This window comes from Manacus vitellinus, unplaced genomic scaffold, assembly GCF_001715985.3.
Source record: "Manacus vitellinus isolate BGI_N305 unplaced genomic scaffold, ASM171598v3 scaffold_30_pilon, whole genome shotgun sequence".
NCBI classification, from domain to species: domain Eukaryota; kingdom Metazoa; phylum Chordata; class Aves; order Passeriformes; family Pipridae; genus Manacus; species Manacus vitellinus.
This window is the reverse complement of record NW_021940291.1, coordinates 4,714,690-4,737,086: the sequence shown is the minus strand read 5'-3', so window position 1 is coordinate 4,737,086 and position 22,397 is coordinate 4,714,690. Positions and strand designations below refer to the sequence as shown.

The 22,397-nt window shown below is 40.5% G+C and overlaps 1 protein-coding gene across 1 annotated transcript in view; it reads left to right on the top strand.

The window, feature by feature from the left end:
• Window positions 1-6,988: 6,988 nt before the first annotated feature.
• INSC (INSC spindle orientation adaptor protein) overlaps window positions 6,989-22,397 on the top strand; it is a 139,831-nt gene continuing 124,422 nt past the window's right edge. The window contains exons 1-3 of the mRNA XM_029961031.1: window positions 6,989-7,097; window positions 10,493-10,726; window positions 11,767-12,078. Coding sequence (XP_029816891.1) covers window positions 6,989-7,097; window positions 10,493-10,726; window positions 11,767-12,078 — 655 coding nt within the window. The remainder of the gene's footprint in view (window positions 7,098-10,492; window positions 10,727-11,766; window positions 12,079-22,397) is intronic.

Genomic DNA, 22,397 nt, shown 5'->3' with positions numbered 1-22,397 from the left:
GCAACTTTTAGGTACTTTTTAACGTCCGTCCTCCCAGACAGGCTGAAGAAGACAATGTTGCCAGGAATGTTTTTGAGTGTGTGTACATTTTCCAAACAAGGTTTGGAAATGCTCTCCTCATAGGCTGGAACAGTCTTCTTTATCATCTTGTGGTTAAAGATTCTATCTAAGAGTTAAATTAGTTATGAAAATGAATATTGATTTGTGTTCTTAATGTAATAGAAGCAGAGAATTAAATAGAAAAAGGAAATAGATCTGACCTTTAAATGCTGGAATTGCAGAGTTTAGATGAAAACTGCCTTAGTTTTTTTTTTTTTTAGAAGATTTACAGATAAACAGATGAGAGATCAAGCCATTTTAAACACCTGATGCATATTGACAATGGAGGCAAATATTTTTTTCATAAACTTTATGCATTGGCTATTACTAGTTTAAGCTTATTCCTGGTAAGGTTACACATTTCAATGTAGAAAAACTTTTCTTTGCGTTACGTGAAGCTGCCTTTTGCTTCTCTTTCCTAACTCAGGTTCTCAGAAGAGACAAAATATTTTTATTGTACCCTTTTCTACTAGACAATGGCAGAACTATGTGTTAACTTGCTCCTCATGTGTCACCTTGCTCCTCATGTGTCAAAGCACTGGTTTTATATCTTAATATTTTAAAACCAGATGATAATAAAAAACCAGATGATGATAAAACTTACTGATATGTCCTTGTGACTGAAGTTTTTGATAGGATTGGTGTCTCTATTCTGTTATTCCAGTGACTCTCTGAAAGATGATGGAATACCACCATATAACAGCAGTATCTCCAGCTGCAGCAATGGTAACTGAAAACCTTATCCCTGGGTCCTGCCTCTTGTTAGCACAGGTTGCCAAAGTCTTCCACTCACAGAAAGAACAGCCCAGGTATCCTCAGGCTCCATAAGACCTTTATCTCACTGTAATCACCAATATTTCCTCTCAACAAAAGTTTTATTTCTTATTTGTGTATCCCTTGCAACATTTCCAGAAGCTATGTTTTAGAGGCCGCCACTGGTGCCACCCTAATGGTGTGGCAGGTAGAATTTGAGGTAAAACCTCTAATCTTACAGAAGTTTATAATTTAGCAGGTGAAATACACTTCTGGTTCAGTTGCTTGTGATGGAATCATAGAACCATAGAATGGTTTGTGTTGGAAGGGGACCTTGAAGATCATCTAATTCCAACCCCTGCTATGGGCAGGATCACCTTCAGCTAGACCAGGTTGCTCAGAGCTCCAGCCAATCTGGCCTTAACAATTCCAGGGATGGGGCATCCACAACTTCTCTGGACAACTTGTTCCTGTGCTTCACCACTCTCATAGTAAAGAGTTTTTTCCTAATATCTGATATAAACCTACTCTCTTTCAATTTGAACCCATTCCTCCTTGTCCTGTCACTACATGCTCTTGTCCATTTTTCCTGTAGGTTCCCTTCAGGTACTGGAAGGCTGCTCTAAAGTCTCCCCAGAGCCTTCTCTTCTCTAGGCTGAACAATCCCAATTCCTTCAGCCTTTCCTAATAGGAGAGGTGCTCCATCCCTTTGATCAACTTGGTGACCCTCCTCTGGGCTCACTCCAACAGGTCAAAATAAAAGTTCACTTGGTTGTTTCTCACAGCCAGCCAACTTTAAGCTGATCATGCTCCATCAGCCTCTTAAACTGTGCAAGAAAACTGCTTTCTCCATCAGCCTATGGGATCTCTAGCTATGGATGCCAGGATTAAATTTTCATATGGGTCTATTCAGTCAGGTTTTGCCATCTAATCAGAAATTCAGCCTGAAACCTGATGGGTTTCAAAAGGTACAGCTTCAGTGTACTGACTAGGAAAGCCTGCGATTTGTATATCAGGTGACTTTTGCTCTATACCATATAATTACCTTATTTAGTGTCCCATATCTCTCACAACTCACTATTTTCTCAACTTCTGTATATCCAATTCAGTTGGCATTTCTCTGGTGAGCCAAATATCCTTTACAGCACTGACGGAGTACTTTAAATTGATATAAATATAAAGTGTACCTATAAAGCACATTTATATTGCCACAGAAGAATGAAGTGCCTTTAAGATAAAAAAGAATCTAGACTAAACATTTTCATGTCTTCAGTTCTGTCTGAGGTTAAAGTTATATCTGGCAAGAAGACAGGGAAAGGCTAAACTTTCTGTTTTAGCAAGTTTTCAGTGACTGCATAGAAATGAAAACCATATAAACCTGCTTAAGTTAAGGGATTGATTGGTAAATACATCTTCTAGAAGCTAGAGGGCACAGGAGCCACAGAAAGTCTCTGGTATAACTCAGTTAGCAAGAGGTGTGAGTGAGTCAGAGTAACTTTTGAGTCTTTTCACGTAAAATGGCACTTGCTACTCCAGTTCAAACCCATTTTGTTCTCTCTCTAAGAGAAGTTACTGAAAATGAGAAATGTCTTTCTGGATTTTTTTTTCAGATGGTCTAAAGGAAAATCAATTATTTGAATTGCTATTGGTCTAAATGAAGATGTTAAATATGCTTCCCATTTTTAATCCAGATTAGTTCAGTAATAAATTTATATTCTGCAGGAGCTCCTATTATTAACTGATAAATATTTAAATGGAAAAAGTCAAAGGTAAGTTCACAGGCATAGGAGCATTGGTCTCAAGCATAATAACCACAGACTTCAGATTTTCACTTGTCTAGCTGGTCTGGTCAAAGTATTTGATAACTTTTCTTCAACCCTACACAGTATCTCTGTGATAACGAAGTCCTGCTGTGTTTTATGTTACAATCCACATGTCTATTAGAGTGATACCTGTGTGAGAGGGACACTGGCATATTTTTTGATGTATACACCAATCCTTATTTTGTTTGCATTAGAGAATAAAATTCACAGGCCTTGCCCTAAATATGTAAGAGGAACAGAGCATCCTGACCTGCTCTTGGAAGACCTCCCCAGATTCCGCTGTGTTTTGCTTTCAATTCAAATTAAGCCTGCGAGAGAAAAGAACTTTGCCACAGCATGTAAAGAAGATGCATGTGTCAATTAATTTCTCAAGTCAGTTGGCTTTCTCATTAACAGAAAATCAGAGGTACTGTGAGTTTGTAGGACTCCAGCGTCACAGAAAAAGATTCCCCCCAGCCTTTGTGAATTGCTGTGTGTTCCACAGGTTTTATGCCTAAAGCCAGATGAGTGCTGAACCCCGGGATGATATTGCAGTAAACAAAAAAAGACTGATGGAGTAATGAGACTCCACTGAATTATTCATTGGGTTCTAAATGATGCAGAGAGAGTTATCACAGTGAACAGCCCTGAACACGAGACCAGTGCCAGGCACAGCCCTGCCTGTGCTGTGCACCTGACCTGTTTTTCCAGGTAGGCATCCACAAAAATGAATGTCTTGTATAAATGAGCTGGAACAACTGTGTTTGGTAGCTGTCCAAGAAAAAGAATAAGAATTCATCTAAGAATAATCAATCTAATTCCAAAAAAAGCCTAGTTAAGTGCATGCTCCAGTGCAATGGACATAAAATTAAAAGCACATTCAAGGACTTTGCTGCAAAGCAATGGACTTCTACACATCTTTAAAGAGAAACACATCTTGAGGCTTTTTGGCTGAAATCTGATGATGGCTTATAGTAAATATCACAGATAACTGCAAGAACACAGAGTATGTCAACACAGAGTGGGTTGCAAAAACCAGTGTGTACCAATAACACAATTTTAGCACATTAAGCATTTTCCCAACTGGCCTTTGGAAGCTGAGGAACAGTACAGCCTCATCCAAAAGGTAGGTATCTTGAGGTATGGTACTCCCACTGCTGTCATGGTTTAATAATTATCAGTGATGTGTTAATGCACTGAGTAGGGAAGTTAAAAGAGGGTGTCCAGCACAGAGAAGCTGTAGTAGAGAAAATTGTGATAGTAAGGTCAATTGTGTTTATGAAATGAACTGGCCTTTCAAATAAAAAAGTATTTGGAAGTTTATTTTTGGTGGTTCTGTGAAGGAGTTTCTTCTGAAGCCTGCCAGCAGTGGTGTGAGTGAAGCATTGTTTCACTCTACAGCTCTGGAAGAAAGATCACATTGGGGGTGAGGGGAAGGTAGAAACCCCTCTGTAGAATGAATTTGGAATCCCACCCTCCCACCTTCCCAAAAGAATGTTTTTTCTTCAAAACACTATCACAAACTTTGGTGGAAGCATCAAAAGGTTCAAAATTACCATATGATAGTCTGATTGCTGGTATCCACTCATGGCAGAGAACCACTGGCAGGGAGAATCATGCTGTCAATTCAGATTTGTTCTGGGCTTGAATGTGGCAGTGATGACAGGTGCTGTAAGAAACTAGTGGGTGATGTCACGGGCTTTGAGAAACATGCAGTGTCAAGAGGGCTGAGGAGTTATAAAATACTGTTCTTTGGGTGCCATCTGTGCTGCCTATTCAGCGAGGCAGAACCTTGTAAAAAAAGAAAGAGTAAAAGCGTAGAAGTCAGGGCAGCAATTTGAACTGGGTAATAACAAATCAAGGGAAAGCTGGTATACTCAGGCTTTCCTCTATGTGACTTTGTAACATAATGTCTTTTTAACACTGTACTGTTATAACATCCAAGTATATACTAATATGCAGACTAATTTAACTCATCTGATATCCCATCTTGGATGTCTGGCTTCCTTCTGATGGTGACCACTGCTGAGCTGTCATACTACTTGAAATTACCCGAGAACAAGGTGCAGATGTTCCTCCATAGAACAATTTTTTTAATCCTCTGATGATTTTAAAAAATATAATTTACGATTTATTACAATGTTTTTCTTTTTCATTAAAGGGAAAGTTCATTAAAGCTTATTAGGATGCCTTGTAATCCTAGAGTAAAATTTAACAAATTAATCTGATCCTTTGTCATAAGAAACAAAAAGTTATTTGTTTTGCTACTGGATATCAAAGCATATGGCTTTTGGAAAATGTGACTCTGCTTAAAGGCATTTTTTTTCCTCGCAGTAATTTGCAGGAGACTGCAAATTCTAACAGGTTCATTCTAACAGTGCAGGCTTCAATTTAATACAATATTACCAACTTTGTGTGGTAGAAGACTGCTGTCTTTGCATTTCCTGTAGCAGATGTGCATACCACCTTTGCTAGCTCCACTCGGTGAGACTGTGTTGTTAGGCAGAGGCATGGAAAACTCTTAATGTTGTTTCCCTGAAATGATACATATTTATGTGTTGCTACTGTCACAGGCCTCCCCCTTCCTGCCTGGTGACTGGAGCTATCTACAGTACCAGGCTTGGTACTTTGTTCTCTGAGCTTGACTTGTAAGAGACCATAATTTATAGGGACAAGAGAGAGCAATGGGAAACTGTTCATTCTAAAAAGTTATGTAATCTTGGCTTCTCCTGCACAATGGACTTTCATTTTCTGACTTGATTTTTTGTGATATCTTTGTCTATAGGGCTGAAATAGAATGATGCTCAGTTACTGCTTCTCTGAACTTTTGACACTCTCACTGGCTATTTTCTGTGTGTTATTCCCTATCCAGTCCAGATGTTTCTGCACGTGAGCCACTCAGCCATTCAGCTTGTTTTTTTTGGATGGCAAAGCCTTGATCTTGTCTTGTGATGGAGGACAACGTTACAATGTGGAGACTACACGTATTTTGTGGAAGGGCTCCAGCGGCTTCGGCATTCAACTGCTGCTTTAAACTGACCTTGGCTGAGGTTGTGTGATTTCTGTAGTGTTTCTTTGGACTAATTTGGGTGCCCTGGTTTGTGTTCCTGAGAGACTGTAATTTGAGCTTGGGGAAATCACATGTGAATGTGATTTGAATGTGATTCTCTCTATGAATGGCGCTCGGGATCACTGGGAGTCCTCTCAGCCTGTGCTTGACTGATGCTGCCTGCAGCCTGTGCTCCCAAGGGGCCTTGATGTTTTAAGCCTAAATTCGGATCTCTTCCTCCCATGAAGCATATGTTGACTGGTAGTATTTTTAAAAAACATTATGTTAAAAACAGGTTGATCACTCCTCAGGCCAGATTTCTAAACTAGCTCTGCACCAAGCAGGTCTTACTAGGTCTTACCAGCTGAGCACTGTGTCCATAAACAAGACAAAATGGGAAGATTTTTCAGAAAATCTTACTTTGGGATACCTTGGCAAAACCCTGATTAAACTTCTTGTTTTGGGCCACAGTTCTTGTATGGGTGGGAAGAGCACGTGGAAACCTTGCCTTCTCTGCAGAGCTGTCAGCCTAGGTCAGGCTGTCAGAGAAATGAAAAATTGGGTTTCCTCTAACTTTCTCTATTGCTTGTACAGCATTAAGTTGCTAGAATAACTCCAAGAGGGAGGCAGAAAAGAAGAAAGGAAGCTCATGTTTTCTAGTAAGAAGATTAAGAAAAAACTTGAGTGGTGATTGTGCAAGGACTTTGGTTGTGTCTTGCTGCAGGCACTGCCCAGTTACTGTGGGGGGCAAGACAGAGCAAAGGCTAAGCAGGGACTGAAAATACACACAAATGAGACTATGTAAAAAGTAAAATAGGAGGAGACAAACTGGAAAGGGCTAAAATTCAAACCTTTAATTCCAAGAGGGAAGATTATTCTGCTTCTCCCCTTTCAATTTTTGGGTGACCAGGTCTGACTACCAGCTGTATGGAGGAAGAAATGTACCCTAGTCTTAACAGAATTTGGGATGCTGTTTAATCTGCATTGTTGTGGTTTAATCTGACAGGCAGATAAACTTACACATCCACTTGTGCCATCTCCCCCGATGCCAGTCAGATGAGGGAGAGAACTGGGAAGAAAGAATAAAATTTATGAGTTGAGATAAAGACGGTTCAATAGGAGATAAATGGAAGGGAAAATAATAACAATCATAATGATGATAAAAGAATTAGAAAACACAAAACAAGTGATGCTCAGTGCAATTGCTCACCACTCACCAACCGATACCCTGCCAATTCCTCTGCAGCAGCCCCTGACCAGCTTTCCCCCAGTTTCTGTATTGACCATGCCATCATGTGTTATGGAATATCCCTCTGGCCAGTTTTTACCAACTGTCCTGGCTGTGTCCTCTGCCAGTTCCTTGTACACCCCAGTCTCTGTGCTGGTGTGGTGGGGTGAGAAGCTCAAAAGCCCCGGAGTTACTCAAACACAATTTAGCAACAACTAAACCGTCAGTGTTTTGTCAACATTATTTGCATCCTATATCCAAAACACAGCACTGTACCAGCTACTAGGAAGAAAATTAACTCAATCCCAGCTGAAACCAGTACATGGATGAAATGAGGAAGAGGAAAGAAAGGAAATTCAGACTCAGCAGAAAGAATAGTTTTCGTTGAGTGAATGCAATTGCAGGATGCAACCACATCCAGTAGCCAGGGATAGAAAAGAATGTTGGTGGTACCCTTAGGAGCGTTAAGGAGCACCGGTGTCAATGACAGTGCTTACTGACCAGTCTGAGCCCTTACAATGAGAACAATTAATACCAGATTCCTATGAAGGTGGTGGAATTTGCCAAGCATCCAAAAAACAACCAGACCATTTTCAGGTCCTGACTATTTCCTAAAGAACTACTTGACCCCAGGGGCCTGTAGCAGCCATGACAATCTTCCTTTGCAAAGCCTCTTAGAATAGTTCCATTCAAATACAGACATAATTACACCTCTCCTCACAATATTATATTTCAAATATCCTCCCAGTAATCAGAATCACTGCAGCGTGTGAGTGAAGAGCTCCTTTATCCTTACAGCAGAAAGCATATGAACTGTTATGAGCTAAAGAAGGTTTATAATGGGAAAGGCTAATAGAAAAGGCTTTGAGGCATCATCACAGTCACAAAAAAGGCATGACCAAATCTGAGTCTGAGAGCGAGTGACAATGCTGCCCCTTTACTAGAAAATGCCCCAATGGAGAGTGACCGAGAACAAGAATCCTCTGCCTCCCCCGCAGAAAATCACGGCCACAGAGAAGTTGTTGTATATTTCAGTTTGTTCCCATGGTTTTAATCTTCTAACTTGCTCTAATTATTCCTGTTCAAGGCTGATTTACATTTGGCAACTTAATGTTAAAATAAGTTCCCTTTAACAGAGCAACACTCATGCTTGTAGGCAGGATGGGGGGAATATGACGTGTTCAGATGCAGTGGGAAGCAGTTTTTTGGCAAAAAAACCTCTCTGATACTGGCGGTGTGCCTACAGATTTTTCATTTGCAGTAGGCCCTCAGTTTTCTGTCTCCCCTTGATGAAGAGCAGCAATGTTGACCTCATAAGGGATTCCTTCCAGTTTGTTTCCCAGGGTTTTTTTGGTGCTAATGCATAGTTTATTTAACAACTGCATGTTTTTTACATAAGCAGTATGTAACACAATAGTAAGCCCACAAGAAGTTTCAACCAGCTGTTCAGCGTTATGCTGCAGCACTCAGAGCTCTGCTTTCCAGAACAGAGCAGGAGTTCTCAGCATCCTCACTCTGGGACAGTCACTTCACAGGTGGGAGTGGGAAACGTCTGTGTAACTAGGAAAGTTTGTAAAATCCCAGCATCTCATAGGAACAAAATTTCCCCAAGTTTTATCAAAATCAGCATCCCAGTGGTTCCCTACTAAGGGAAAAGCAAGGAATTAGCTGCTTTCTTCTTTCAGGAACTGCTTGTCATGTGGAGATGAGCTCGAGGGGTCTGTTAGAAGGAAGCAGGGGAGCCATAATGGATGTAATACAGCACATGGCAAAGAACTGAGAGCAGAAAGTTTAATAAAACAGCATGGAAATCTGTAGGAAAACAACCTTTGCTAGTTCTGCTGCCTGTAGAGATGCAGACTTTGCAGTTTCTCTTTGATGGGTGTGTGTTCACAGCATAGAGGTGGGTCAGCTGGGGGGGTGACTATTTTTCCAAATAAAAAGCAACTTGTAGTGGTGGTTTGATCATGGAACAGAAAGTGAGACCACAGAACAAACAAATGGTTGAGGAATAGGAGCCAGAAGTTATAGCCAACTGACTCTAAAGGTCGGACTGATGGGTCTGCTGTCACCTACACACGAAGACACACAACCAGCATGCAAATTGTGTTTCAAATGGAGGAAGGATTAGTAATGAGTGAGCTCTACACTTATAAGTGTTACTTCAAGAAACTTTGCTGAAAGTCTGCAAAGTTTGTGAACTGTAACCATACACAGAAACAAAGTGAGCTGGTTTGACTGAAAACCTGTTATTTGCTAGATTAGCAGTTTGCAGAGATATGGTTTAGCACTAAGTGAGGGTTTCTAACTAAAAAAAGAAAAATATTGTTCAATAGATATTGATTTGTCTGATTATATGCAGGGTCTATTTAAAGTGGAGACTCGTCTACTTTAAAAAAGAAAAAAAAGTTGCAGTGAGTGTGTCCGAGTGCATTTACTGTTGGAAGCATTGGATTCCCATATATCGTTCAGTTGGTTTTAAAATGTATAAGAAGAAATGCATTTCTTCATACCAAATTGTCTTATCTTTGATAAAGTGTAGGTGATCCCACGTTATGTCTCTGGTGCTATCAAAGTAGCATTTGACATAACGAAGGAGATTATACATGTCCCATGGTCATTAATATTTCTGAGGAGAGTAACAAGGACTTTTTCTGATAATTACTCTGCTGAAAGGGAGCTGGTTCTGCATGGCAAAATGGGTCAGCTGGAGCCGTAGCTCTGTGGAAGCCATCCAGGAGTGTTTTCCTGGTCCCACTAAGTCTCCATGAGTTGTGAGGTCTGTGGAAATTTGGTTTCTTATGAACCCACTAATGAAGAGTGGCAAATGACAAATTCCCGATGGAATTTTTTTCCCAGTTTTCATTAACCTCTGTATGGATATTATTTTAATTAAAATAATCTTGACAGCACCTATGAAAAAGTTGTGGGGGTTGTAACAGTAATTAAATGTGTTGTCAAAAATGATAAGCAGCCTGGTATCACAGGAAGGAAATTAACACTCTGACCAATAATGAAACAGTAATCTTAATCCAGAGGCTTTTTCCTCTCAGAAACTCTTTAAAATGGATGGATTTTAGAGACCAGGCAATTTTGGAACAAGGCAGTTAAGCAATCAGTGCCATAAAACATCTCCATTTTAAAAGTCAATGTCATACTGGTGTAATAGTGGCTGATAGCCAGTCAGCAAGAAATGTGATGTTAATTAGACATTAATAGTGCAAAGTCTTGATGATTTTCCTGCATTTTGGATATCAGAATGATTGGGAATTGTGTTCAGCATTAGGTGCTGGTGGTAGGGGAGTTCAACAACGATCTGCATCAGTGCCAGCTGTTTCTTTGGGTTGTCCACTGCAGAGAGAAGGTGCAGAAGTGCTGGCAGGCTGTTCACTGCTGTGGGAAAGATAGGGTTTGAGAGCCTTGGTCTCTAGGTTATGTTACCACAAGTCTTTTATTGCATGGGAGCTGTGCTGAGCACAAAATGCATGAGTATTTTGGTAAATTACAAACTCCCTAAATTACAGCATTTTGTTCATCTTGAAAGCACTGTTTGTCCTTTAGATGAACTGGCATCAGATTTGGGCAGGCACAAGAAAAATCAAAACTTCTGTGCTGGTCCAGACTGGAAGGCACCATCCTCTCCCCCATCACACCAGGCTCAGAAGATGCAGGTGAAGCTGCCTTGGGTGCAAGAACTGGGTCGTTCTGCCCAGCATGCTCACAGGGGTCTGGTGAGAAAGGCTGCCCAGAAAGGAGCAAACTGTAAAAACAGCCACAGCGTTACTATGGGAGAGGGTATCAGGATTCTGAGCTAAGGGTTGGATTCAAATTACTCCTTGGTAAAAGAGACCTGGGAATAGTTCATCAGTAGGCACCAGAGCTGATATGGGCAGGCTTGTAGGACCCAGAAGTGGATGAAGCTGTGCTTATTCAGAAAGTCTGAGGGAAAAATGAGCCTGAAGAAAGTTTACGGTTTCCTGGGCACCCCTGCCTGAGGTAAAGTCTTCTCTATCTGTCACCAGTGAAAGATTTGCAGGTATCCTTGTATCTAAGGATTAAACAGAGAAATTCAACTCCTATGTCAGCAAGAAAAGGGCTGGCAAGTTTAATAAAGATAATCCTGCCTTATCCTAATCCTGTCTTCCCAAATGCAATCCAAGCAGAACTGCACCTTAGCAGTTAGGGCTCCTTTTGGCCTTCTGCTCCATCCCTGAGCTCCAGCTTGTGCTTCTCTCCTTCACATTTTCTTGTCCCACTCTTAGCAAATATGAGAATTAAAGAATGGAATGGTAGCATGTCATGTTCCTGGTTAGAGAAACCTGCACAGTAATGTGCCTGAGATGTTTCAAAAGGGAAGCAAGGTCCTAGTTCTGCTGAAGCTTTAATAGCCTGTTGTCTTTGGTAATGTGTGGGTACCCATCTACAACATGCAACTGTCTACACAGAGGTTTTTTTAATCTCCTATTTTCATCCCTAAAATTAAAACAAGTCTATTCATTCAGTAGAAAGCTGTATCTCACAAGAGCTGTGATCCGAGGAAGAAGAAAATAAGTAGCAAGATGTTAATGGAAGAGCTTATTTCTTGCTTGCTTTGCAATAATGTCCAGCAGTGTAAAAAGACTGGATCCTGTTATTCCAAGGACTAATTCAAAATGTAGTTAGAGATGTCCTACATCCACACTGTAAGGGAACTTGAAACATCTGAGCAAGAAAGCAACATGTAAGTATGGAGAACAGGGGGACAGCAAGTGCTTCTTTTCTTCTCTGTTCAAATATGAACTGTTTGTTCCTCACAATCCTCTAACTTACTGCTGTGGTTCTCTCATGTCTTCTAGTGCATGTGGATGAAGGCTTTGACCTGAGGCATGGTGACAGCCAGGACCAGCTTACTTCTTGGACTAAGTCAGGAGGGAGCTTTCTACACTTAGAAGTAGCATGGAAGGTAACCCAGCAGGCAGCAGTGGCTGGAGAAGTCCTAAGACAGGCAGGGAAGGGCATTCGCTCAGTGAGCAGGACCCACAGACTGGGACTCAGAGCTGTAAACAAGACTAAAAAGGAGTATCAGTGCATAATGGAAAAGGGCAGTGATGGAGGACATCAGAGGAGGATTGATGGGAGCAAAACAGTAAGTGTGAAAGGGGCAATGGGTGAGGAATTTGGAGCAGAGAGGAGAAGGCAGCGGGGACAAAAGTTCAGCCTCCTCGATGATGACAGTGTTTTGTGGAATTGAACTAAAAGCCTCCCTTGTGAGGAAAGTCTCGGGTCTGAATAGCTCAACGGATCAGTAATGATGTTCACTGAGTTCCAGTGTCACCTTCCAGACTGAACGTACACAGGAAATGATCATACTTTCTCATTGATATAATAAAAATAAAAATTAAATCCAACAGAAGTGAAACATATAATTTCCAAAGTATTTTCCTACTTCACAAAGCCAGAAGTTTAAAAAGTTTATTTTGTAAGACAGCAATAGGCAACATGTGAAGTACTTCTAAGGTAACAGCTGTGTCGAGTAAAAACACTAACATACCAGACATAACATGGGTGGTAAACCAAATTTTTAGTACTCTGAATAATATAATTAAATTTTTTTACTGAAATTATTTCATTAAAAAAGATCAACCTACATATGCTGAAAATTTGCTGTTATCCCACTACTCCTGACAACAATGCTGTTTTCAAAAAAAAGTTTTTACAATTTTTTTCCAGTAAACCACATCTGGATTTTTAACCTCGTTAAAAGTTTTCACTGAGCTTTTAGATCAGACTGTATTGTAATGGAATTGTTATTTATCTCCAGATTTATCCAGTTCCTCCTTTCTGGACTGTCTTACATTTATCAGGGTCTCTAATTACATTCCTCTACTAGCTGACCACTACAAAAATTGAAATCCTCACCACAAATCTGTAAAAATGTTTCCACTTGCATTGGGAGACAAAAATAGAATAATTCCATGTCTTTTTGGACGGATGCCTAGCTGAAACTATGCAGGGTTTGACTGACAAGAGGATGTAGTCTTTGCTGAGAGCACTTTCTTTAAGGTTCTTTTTAGTCTTCAGGAACATTTGACTAGATGAATGAGGAGAGGATTTATGCTAGTTTCCTTTCATTTTTGTTAACTTTGCCTGCTTTTTTGTAACTTTTGTCTCCTGCAACAAAATCTTTTCAGCTCATCGGGCTTATTGAATATATAATCACAAGCTGGTAAGTAGTAACTTCAAGAGTTTTGGTTTGAAATGGCACTCTATTCTTTTGTGTACAGCTGTGCTAGAAGACTAAAACCCCTTTGTGCAGATAAGCAAAAACAGAATTATTTAAATGCTCTGTATTTGCCAGGGTTATAACTGTAAAGTGTAGTCTTTCAGTAGTGAATAAATACAGTTAACACATAGCTCAGCCTGCAAATGCAGTGGAGAGACTTTGAGTAAGTTCAGAATTATTTTGCATCTGAGTGATCTCTCCTCACTGCGCTGCACTGCGCTTTATCCGTTTCCTGGGGAATGTGGACGGGAGCTTACAATGCACAGCAGGTAATTGGCTGCTTCAGCTGGAAAAGCAGAAAAAGGATATTTGTTGGTATATGCAGAAAGAAAATGAGGGCAAGTGGTAATTACTATTGGGTGATAATATTTGTCCATAGTCTTCTGAGCTGTCTGTGAAATTAAATCTGTACTGGTACTTTGTAAGGGTAGTGAGTGTGTTCAGTGTGAAGTTTAAGCAGTTGAGCAACTTTTTCTGTCAATGTATTTTGGACTGGAACTTTCATATGCTTTGAATGTGAAAAAGGAGGTGAATATGTATGTGATAACATGGTTTTTCAGAATGCTTTCTTCTGCTGCTCAAGGCTTGTGTTTCTGTATCTTAGCACACATTCTTGTGTTGTTGCTTATTTTGAACCATATCTTCACTTTATGTGAATGGTCTTATCTGATGTCTATGGTAAGTGAACATACCTCAGCCTTTAGGAACTCATTTCTGTATTTCTAAAACTTGCGTACGCTGAGGCAAATATTTCCTCTTGGAAAGGGAAAGCTATTACTGGGTTAGATACTTTTTCTCAGTTGCACATGTGGCAGTTTCTACAGACGGACCAAAAAGAGCTGTAATGGTATATCTATGTTTTTTGTTTAAAGTGGTTTATATCCAGATGGGGTGTGGAAGTGTGTTGGCGGTGTAAAGTCAGTTGTACCAGGTTCCTTCTAAAATAGGGCCATTTTCATAAAAAACTTTTTATTCTCTGCTTTTTCTATTCATGCTTTCTTTAACTAAATGAACCATGTAGTTTAAAGTCAAAGCTAATAGATACTAGAATAACAGCAAATCTGTTTTAATTTTCATAATATTGTGTAAAACCCCACCTATCTGAGGTTTGATAGTTCAAGAATCTTTACATACAGGTAAATATGCATGATTAATTTTGCTGGAATTCATTGACACATGAATATAGTATTTACTTCAAAAATCTTTTGCAGTTTCATGTTGCAGGACTTCAGTCCTTGGACAGTTTGATTTTGTTTGCTGAAAATCTCACAAAGAACCATGCACACTGTGTTGGAGGTTGAAATTGTGCTGCATCTGTAGGAAAAGACAAACAAAATATTTTATGGATTTGGTAGGTCTACATGTCTGTATGTAGAGAGGATACTTGGAAGACTGAAAAATAAATAACACATTGTTAGCACTTTACAATCCTTAACAAACAAAGATTTGTTTCCTCCTCTTTGGTAAAGATGAAATCCAAATGTTTCTTTACTTCTTTCATACACCCTTGTACTCTTTGAGCTGGCTTTAAATTTTCATCAGTGTCATATGAGGTAAAATGTGTATTAAAACATTAAGGAAAATGGGGTTAAGACATGCTCTGTCTAATAAAAGATATTAGTATTTTTTGGCAGTCATCCTTTGGCCTATGTAATTTTTTTTCCAAAGGGCACTGACATTGCTCCTGGTTTCTTTACGACTATCATTCTGTGTGTCAATGTGCTTTTTACCCACTGACCTTTTTTATTTATTTTTTTCTGAATGCCAAATGCTTAATGTGTCATTTCTGGCAGAAATTTCTGGTGATCAAAGAGAAAATAAAATGAGCTTGAAGAAAGTTGCTGGAAAGGCACATACAGGATGGCACAGGCATGTAAAGCTCTTTTTTCCTCCTGCAGGAGTTGCATACCAGTCTTCATACCTACTTAATGAACACAGGAGGAAGCACATATTTTTCTTGGGCCTGGAAAGCAAATGTGGTCTCAGAGTGCAAGGTTTACTACCAGTATAATCAGCTAGAGTGGCATGAGAGACCGCGTGCCAACTTTCTTTTGCCTCCTGTGTACCTGGCCCAATTAACTCCATTCTTCATTCTTCAGTCATCTCCCCAGGTAGCTACCTGGTGTTAATGGGCCATAAAATACCTGGCACTGGTCCATATGGAAATGTTTTGGGGTGTAGGGGGTCTCAGCCCTTCATGGGTGTCTCTGAGAGCATCAGAGGTAGAAGTGCTATCTGAAAGGAAATTCAGAGGACATGTACCTGTGCTCTCTCCCTGATTGCTGGAAGAGACACTTTGAATAATGCAGGTCACCAGATGAAAGCTAGATTAGTTTGGAAGAGAAAATTAATGGCCCAGAGGACCCAATGGAGTGAATTTCTGTTAAGCATAAAGGAAAGAACTTCAGCTGGGATTAGATACTGTTGTTCTTATCTCTTAAACAAGATTTCTTCCTTGCTTCTTCCTGCCTGCTTGCCTGTCTCTGTATCTCCCTCCCAAGCAGGGATTAACCATAACTTTTCTAATTGGACTTCTAAACGGATTGTGCTTAGTTACAAGTCAAGTAGCTCAGTTCTTTCCCTGCTATCGCTCCTGTGTTTTCTGGACTCTATCCCTCTGTCTGCAGAGGTCGATGGAGTGGGAGGTAGCAGGGGACAGATGGTCTGGTGGAAAGACGCTCATTCTGCAGACATCAGATTGCAAAGAAAAAGCCCTAGGAAGGCCTGAACTTCAGCAGGTGAAGCTCTGCAGGGAGGGAAAGCACCTCGTGTTGTGAACTCAGCAGAAGGAAAGAGATCCACAACTTTTGGGTAGGCTCATACTTGAAAATGCATTGAAAACATTTTAGCAGGCTTGTGACCTTTAAAGGAGATTAGACCTAGTTATTAGTTCATTTCTACCTAAGCATGTTATTTGAGTGAGTGCTCTATATTAAGTGTGACTAGTATGCAAGTGGCTTTTTTTGGTATTTCATAGAAATTGTGCAGAGCAGAGGAATGTATTTGATTACCTATACCTATTCCTTGGGGTCTTCCATGGATATGTGCTCAGGCTCAGCATATTATCCAGAGCATCAGAATTAAAACTGTTGATTGAAATTGGAGTGGATCAGAAGAGAAGATCTGAGACTCTGCAAACCTTTATGGCTAAGCCAAACTTCTCTGATCCTCCCTTTCTTCTGTGCATATTTCTGAGTGTACCTTTGACATCCAGGCACTCCTGTATGGATCTTGTTAGCATAAGGAAGAGGTGTTGCCAAACAAAAACTAATAACCTGGCAACCAACTCAAATCTGCTTGGAGTGATTTGAAGGAGCACTGAAAATTGGAAATTGGATTTCTGACTCATATTTTTCTGGGAAGGTTGTGACATATTGGGATAATACACCTGCTCTGTGTCACTCTTAGTCACCTAGCAAATTTATAACATTTTGTGAATTTGAACCTGTCCAGGTCTCCTGTCATACAGGAAAAACCTGTGGCACAGCCAGAAATGGTTGGGAAACATTTCCTTGGGAGCTCCTGTGGAGACGCAGGGCCACTTGTGCCATGTCTGGTGGCCTAAATAGTTGTAGTTTCCCCCCTGATTGTAGAGGAACCATTCAACAACACATTTCTCTTCTTACTCTTTGTGTTTAGGAGGAAAAGGGTTATGTACTGCTCTGTATGTCATGCCTAGATCTGAAAAGTGACCACAGCATTCAACAAACCAAATTACTTGCCTGATGCATTTCAGGAGTCAAAAATTTCTTCCCAAACATGCTTATTTTTGTACCTTCATCTTCAGTTAGATCAAGTCACAACAGCCAGGTTTTGGTGGTCCTGAGCTCTCTCACATGGAGCTGTACATGATAATTTCTGATGTCAGAATGCCAACTCATCAAAATTGTAATAATTTAGAGTTACGGAGAAAACTTTTTGGTCAGACCTAACAGAGATCAGTGAAAAGCTACTTCTAGAGAAATTATGCTGGTTTTATATGCTCACAACCCAGACTCTGTCACTGTGTCACCCTAGCAGAGCCCTAATGTAGTCAGTAGAGCCTTATTAATTTGACTCTGGCCAGGATAGGCCAGACTAGTACTTAAAACTTGTAGTTTTAAGTAAGTCATATCTACATGAAAGAATAATTAAACCTGGGACCTTGAGTCATACAAGTGTGCCTGGAGAGGACTGAAATTACAACCAGAGGTGCTGGCACCTGCCAGATTTAATTTAGTGACCTCTCCTTGCAAATCCAAATGCAGCTCACTGAGTTCTAGAATTGTTAGGAAAGCTCAAAACGCCCAGGTGGTGATGGGTTGCTTTCAGCCAGAAACAGCTCATCCTGATTCTTTTTGAGTTCTTGGTTAGGAAGGACTTAAAACTACTGCAGGAAGTGAGCTGAAATATTCAGAGTAATTGTTTTCCAGGGGGAGCTGTGCTGACTGAGGTTGAACTCAGCACTTTCAGCTGCTCTTCTGTTCTCTCAAAGTGTGAAAGGAGAACAAACTCACTGGTTGTGGGGTCTCCCAAGGAAAGCCTCACACCAAAATCATTTACTATTGGCCTAGTTGAAGCATTTTCATGTGCACCAGCACTCATATCCTTGATTTGTCTACTGGGACACAGATATGCTGCCCTTCTCAGTGCAGTGGAGTCAGGGTTAGTAAAAATGTGCTGCTTTATTTTCACTGTTGTAATTTCAGGAGAGTAAACATGAAAAGGAATAAAAGCCAGACCATCTGAGCAATATGGGCTCTAACTCCCATTAAGGATTTGCCACAAGAAGGTGGTACACCTTGCCTGAGGTAGGAATTCTGACTCTGGGCAGGGCTCAAACCCCCATTTCTCTCCAGAGCCATGCAACAGATACACCCTCTCTCACCAGCTCTGTGTCTCCCCTTGTGAGGATGTAATCTTCCTTCCCCAGATTTTGCTGTGGTACAGTGGCTGCCAAGGTCCTGCTGCAGGGAGGTCATTTCCAGGGCTAAACACAGGGAGGCAAAAGCTGGAGTGCTAAACAAACCTTGGTGAAAACTGATCATCTCTTGGCTAAACTCTTAATTCCTTTGGCCTGCTGAAGGTCTGCTGAGGGAGCCAGAGAACTCATGCAGCTCTGCAGCCAGCTGTGTGTCTGGTGCAGGAGTTAAAATTCACCGAGACAATACAGCTGTGTCTTTCATCTCCTTCACTTTAAAAAATGTGTCATTCCATGTTAATTATCCTTTTCATATATGTCAGAATTGATGTATGATTCATAAATAAGAATATTTTACGTGTTACCTTTGACACTGCATAAGTCAGGCAGTGATATGGCACAGACTATGTTTACAGAGCCCTTATTGCAGGCGAGACCTGCACTGGGGTCCTGACAGCAGCATGCAGGGCTGGTGACAAGGTATAAAAACTTAAATTCAAAAAAGTGTCTTGGAAGCGTTTCTCCAGAACAGAATATATTGCAGGTGCTGTATTTCCAACCAGTGAGGCCTGCATTAGGAATAGCTTTTCTGTTAGCTAATTTTTGTCCTTAAGAGAAAGCTGCTTCCTTCCTCCCCTCATTTAATTCCTTTGCTGTTTTGACCTTCACCTGTGTGACTCGCTCCCTGAAATCCTCTCGGGAGGATCAGTGTCAGTTCTAATAAGCCAGCTGTCACTTTACACCAAACAGAAAGTAAGTGTTTCATTTGTTAAATGGGCCAGGAGAATACACTGGCTTTTTCTACCATCCTCAGTTTTCTTCTAAGGGAAAGTTACTTTTATGTGACTGAAAGTACATAAAGCGGATTTGAAGCTGCAGATTTAAGTGTCTTGAATGAAGACTGTTATGTAAGGCTTTTCTTTATTTATCAGTTGGACTGAAATGTGATCAGCGTTACAGCACAGGGTCTGGGAGCAATGAATTTCCTTGTGTTTCTAGTAAGAAGATAAGGGACATGCTGTGTAAGGAATGCACTGGGAATTTTTCTTTAGAAAGCTGCACAGGAAGGCACAGGAATAGTAAGATTATTGCACTGAGCTCTTGGCTGCTGATGCAGGATGCAACACTGCTTCTTGTTGGGAGTTTTGCCATCACCTTGATTGTGAGAAGGATAGCTTTTCTCCGTCGCAGCTTCTCTTGTGTTTGTTTATTGCTCCTCTTCCACTGCTGTTTAGTGCTGACAAGCACAACCTGTGCTTCTCTACCAACTTGCACAGGTGGGTTAGATTTACGTTACCAACCTTGGAAAGTATTTAGGAGTGGCTGTTGAAGGGGAGCATCTACTTTTTTGTGCCTTTCACACAGAAGTTGGTGTTTGGGCTTTGCATTCAGCAGCTTGTGGAGCATAGTTTTTAAATGGTGCTTGACAAACATGCAGACAGTGCACCTCACTAACTAATCACTATGGTGGAGAGCAATTTGAGACAGGAAGAGAAGGTGGCAGCTCCAGTGCACGAAAGGAAGGCCATGGCTTTTTATCATGAACCAGGAGATTGTGTAAGTATGTCTATGGTTGTTTCTGTGGATTTGACTCTGTGGTGTGTTTTTTTTGAGCTGAAAACAAGACAGCTTGTGGAGTAAGATGATGATGGTGAAACATCAACCCCTGGCTCTGCACTTAAACTCTGAAGCCAGACCATCTTCTCTTATAAAGTAAGGCCTTTTGGTGATGCTCCCGAGGGCACTGGCTGCTCAGCTCTCAGGGCAACTGAGCCTTCTTTCTCAGTATTGTTTGGAGGTATCTCCACAGCACTGTAGCTATATCCCACAGCCTCTCTCCTCCCTATGGGCATTACCTCACGAGCTCTTCGAACTTCTCCTGTCACTGCTGTTCCATGGGAGCCTTTGCCAACAGAGACTAAGGGACAGCAAGCTGCTTAGTGCATGTTACAGGAGGCTGCCCAAGCTTTACCATGGAGATCATCCTTTCACCTTCTTGGCTGAAAAAGTAGGGAGGGCAACTTGTGTCTTCTGGGCATTTAGTTTGTCCTTGTTTCATGATCTGCATAGGCTGGAGGCTTAGGGTCAAAAATCTCTCTTTGGTAGCACCCTAATTTATGCTCTGAACTAAATGTTTGCAGTAACTGAAATAGATATCTATGGGAATGATTTCAAGATACTAAAATATAGTTAAGTCTCCAATATACCATTCATCAGGCTGAGTGAGCTTTTAAACTGTATGTATGTATGATAAATATACATCTTCTATTCAAGTATCTTTCCATGTGTCAGGAAAGGCCTTAAACATTTTAAATCTAGAACCCTGCGCTTGGTCCTGCTCAGCAATGAGCATCCCTAAATTGCAAAGAAGTGGTTCTGTCTTTGTTGGTTCAGATTTTTTGTTGGATAGAGGTGTATTTGATATTTAGGAGTCTGGTTCTCCCTCACATCCAACCCTCTTGGTCACTTCAAACAACTACAAAGGTGGGGGAGGCTACCTAATCTTTAGAAAGAACAAAACAAAAAAGCACCACCAAAACTTCTGGCCATAGCAATACCACACCCTAAAAAAAGTACCCTCTGGCCCTTAAGCTGCACAGTTTTGAATAATTGACTTTCTCAACAATGGCTCAAGTTTGTGGCTTTTCAAGTGAATGGAACCAGAGCCTACAGAATCATTGTCTGTTCAAGCCACTGCCCAGGTGGGAAGCAGTGCTGGGATGATGAGGCAAAACTTTCTATAAGAAAGGAAAAACAGATAGCTTCATTTACAAGAGATCTAGGATTGGCTTTATTTTAAATGTAAGTGTATATATAAGTGTATGACTATACAAATTTATATACAGAAGCAACAACAGGTAACTGGCCTGTAAAATGCGTAAGCAATAGATGTCTTTCAGCATGCACTACCTGGATTTAAACTTAGAAAAACAAAGAAGATTCTTTTATGGTTAAATCTCATCATGTGAGAGAAGTCAAGAAATTGGTAGACTTGGTGTAAATCCTTGCTGTTAAATTTGGAAAATAGGCAACATGGAATTCAAAAGATAGTTCAGGCTTTTTATTTTTGATAAAACTTGGTCTGTACCACTCCCTATGGATGTGAACACAGCTACTAGTTAGGAAAATGCAATGTTCCCTTGTGTAGGTATAAGACTGTGCAGACAGCTCTATCAGTATGCTCCTAGAGTAGTGAAACTGGACAACTGAAAAGTTGATGTTGAAACAAATTGTGATTTGTGAACTCAAGCTCTTTTCTGAACTTGAGATTTCTTCTGTGACAGTCTCTGTCCTAGAACAAGAAGCCACAGCATGATATAGCACATTTTACATACAGTGAGTGTGTCACAGAATTTTATCCTATATTTAGGGGTTTTACTACTTATAGTCTGCATATATGAATTGATAAAATATAGGTTTTCTTCTTAACAACTTGTGATCCAGATATGTGTTTAGGGCCTTATCTTGGGACATTACAAACACCTTGGAGGAGCAGATGTAAAACATCATCATGCTCAAATAATTTTACTTTAAATATTCTCAACTTTCTTGGCTCAAACACCACCTTACTCTCATCACTCACATTAGCCTTTCTACAGTCCAGTTGCGAGAGAACTTTCTTGGCCAGAGAACTGCCTTTCTCTGTTCCACGTGTCAAGGATTAGCTGGTTTAGTAACTTTACATTTCCCTTTCCTAGCTGTATTCCTCTGAAAAGTGCTGTCGGTAGGCGCCCATAGCAATCACTGATGTGCCCTGCTGCAGAGGTACCAACTTGTGCAAAGAAGTAGAGCTGTTTCCAAATGAGTTACCTAAAGAAAAAAAACAAACAAAACCAAACCTCAACTGGCTGGACAGTCAACATGAGGTGATTTGGTGAAGAAATGGAAAAAATTGGTGTGTTTTTTTTAGTACAGTGTGGTTTTGGAATTAATAATGTCTCTGAAGGTGGGATAAATCTTAAATATGCTTCCTTGTAAAGTGTCCTCTAAGCTTTCGTCGCTATTTTGTTGTCCTCTACAAATGGAGAAGCAATTAACTGCCTATGAAATGCAGGATTTGGAGAGAAAACTTCACACCTCCTGAACCTGTTTAACTTTGAAAGTTATACTACTTCTGTGTGGCTGTACGTACTACATGTGTGAATCCACCGTTGCACTTACAAGCTGCAACTGAGTTTTTGCAAGTAGGGATGGACATTTTTGTTGATTCCCACTTAGAGGTTGGTTTCCTACACCTTGGAAGAGAGGGCAATTTTTAATTTTATTTATTTTTTCTCTACTCAACTAGACATAGGTGTACATGT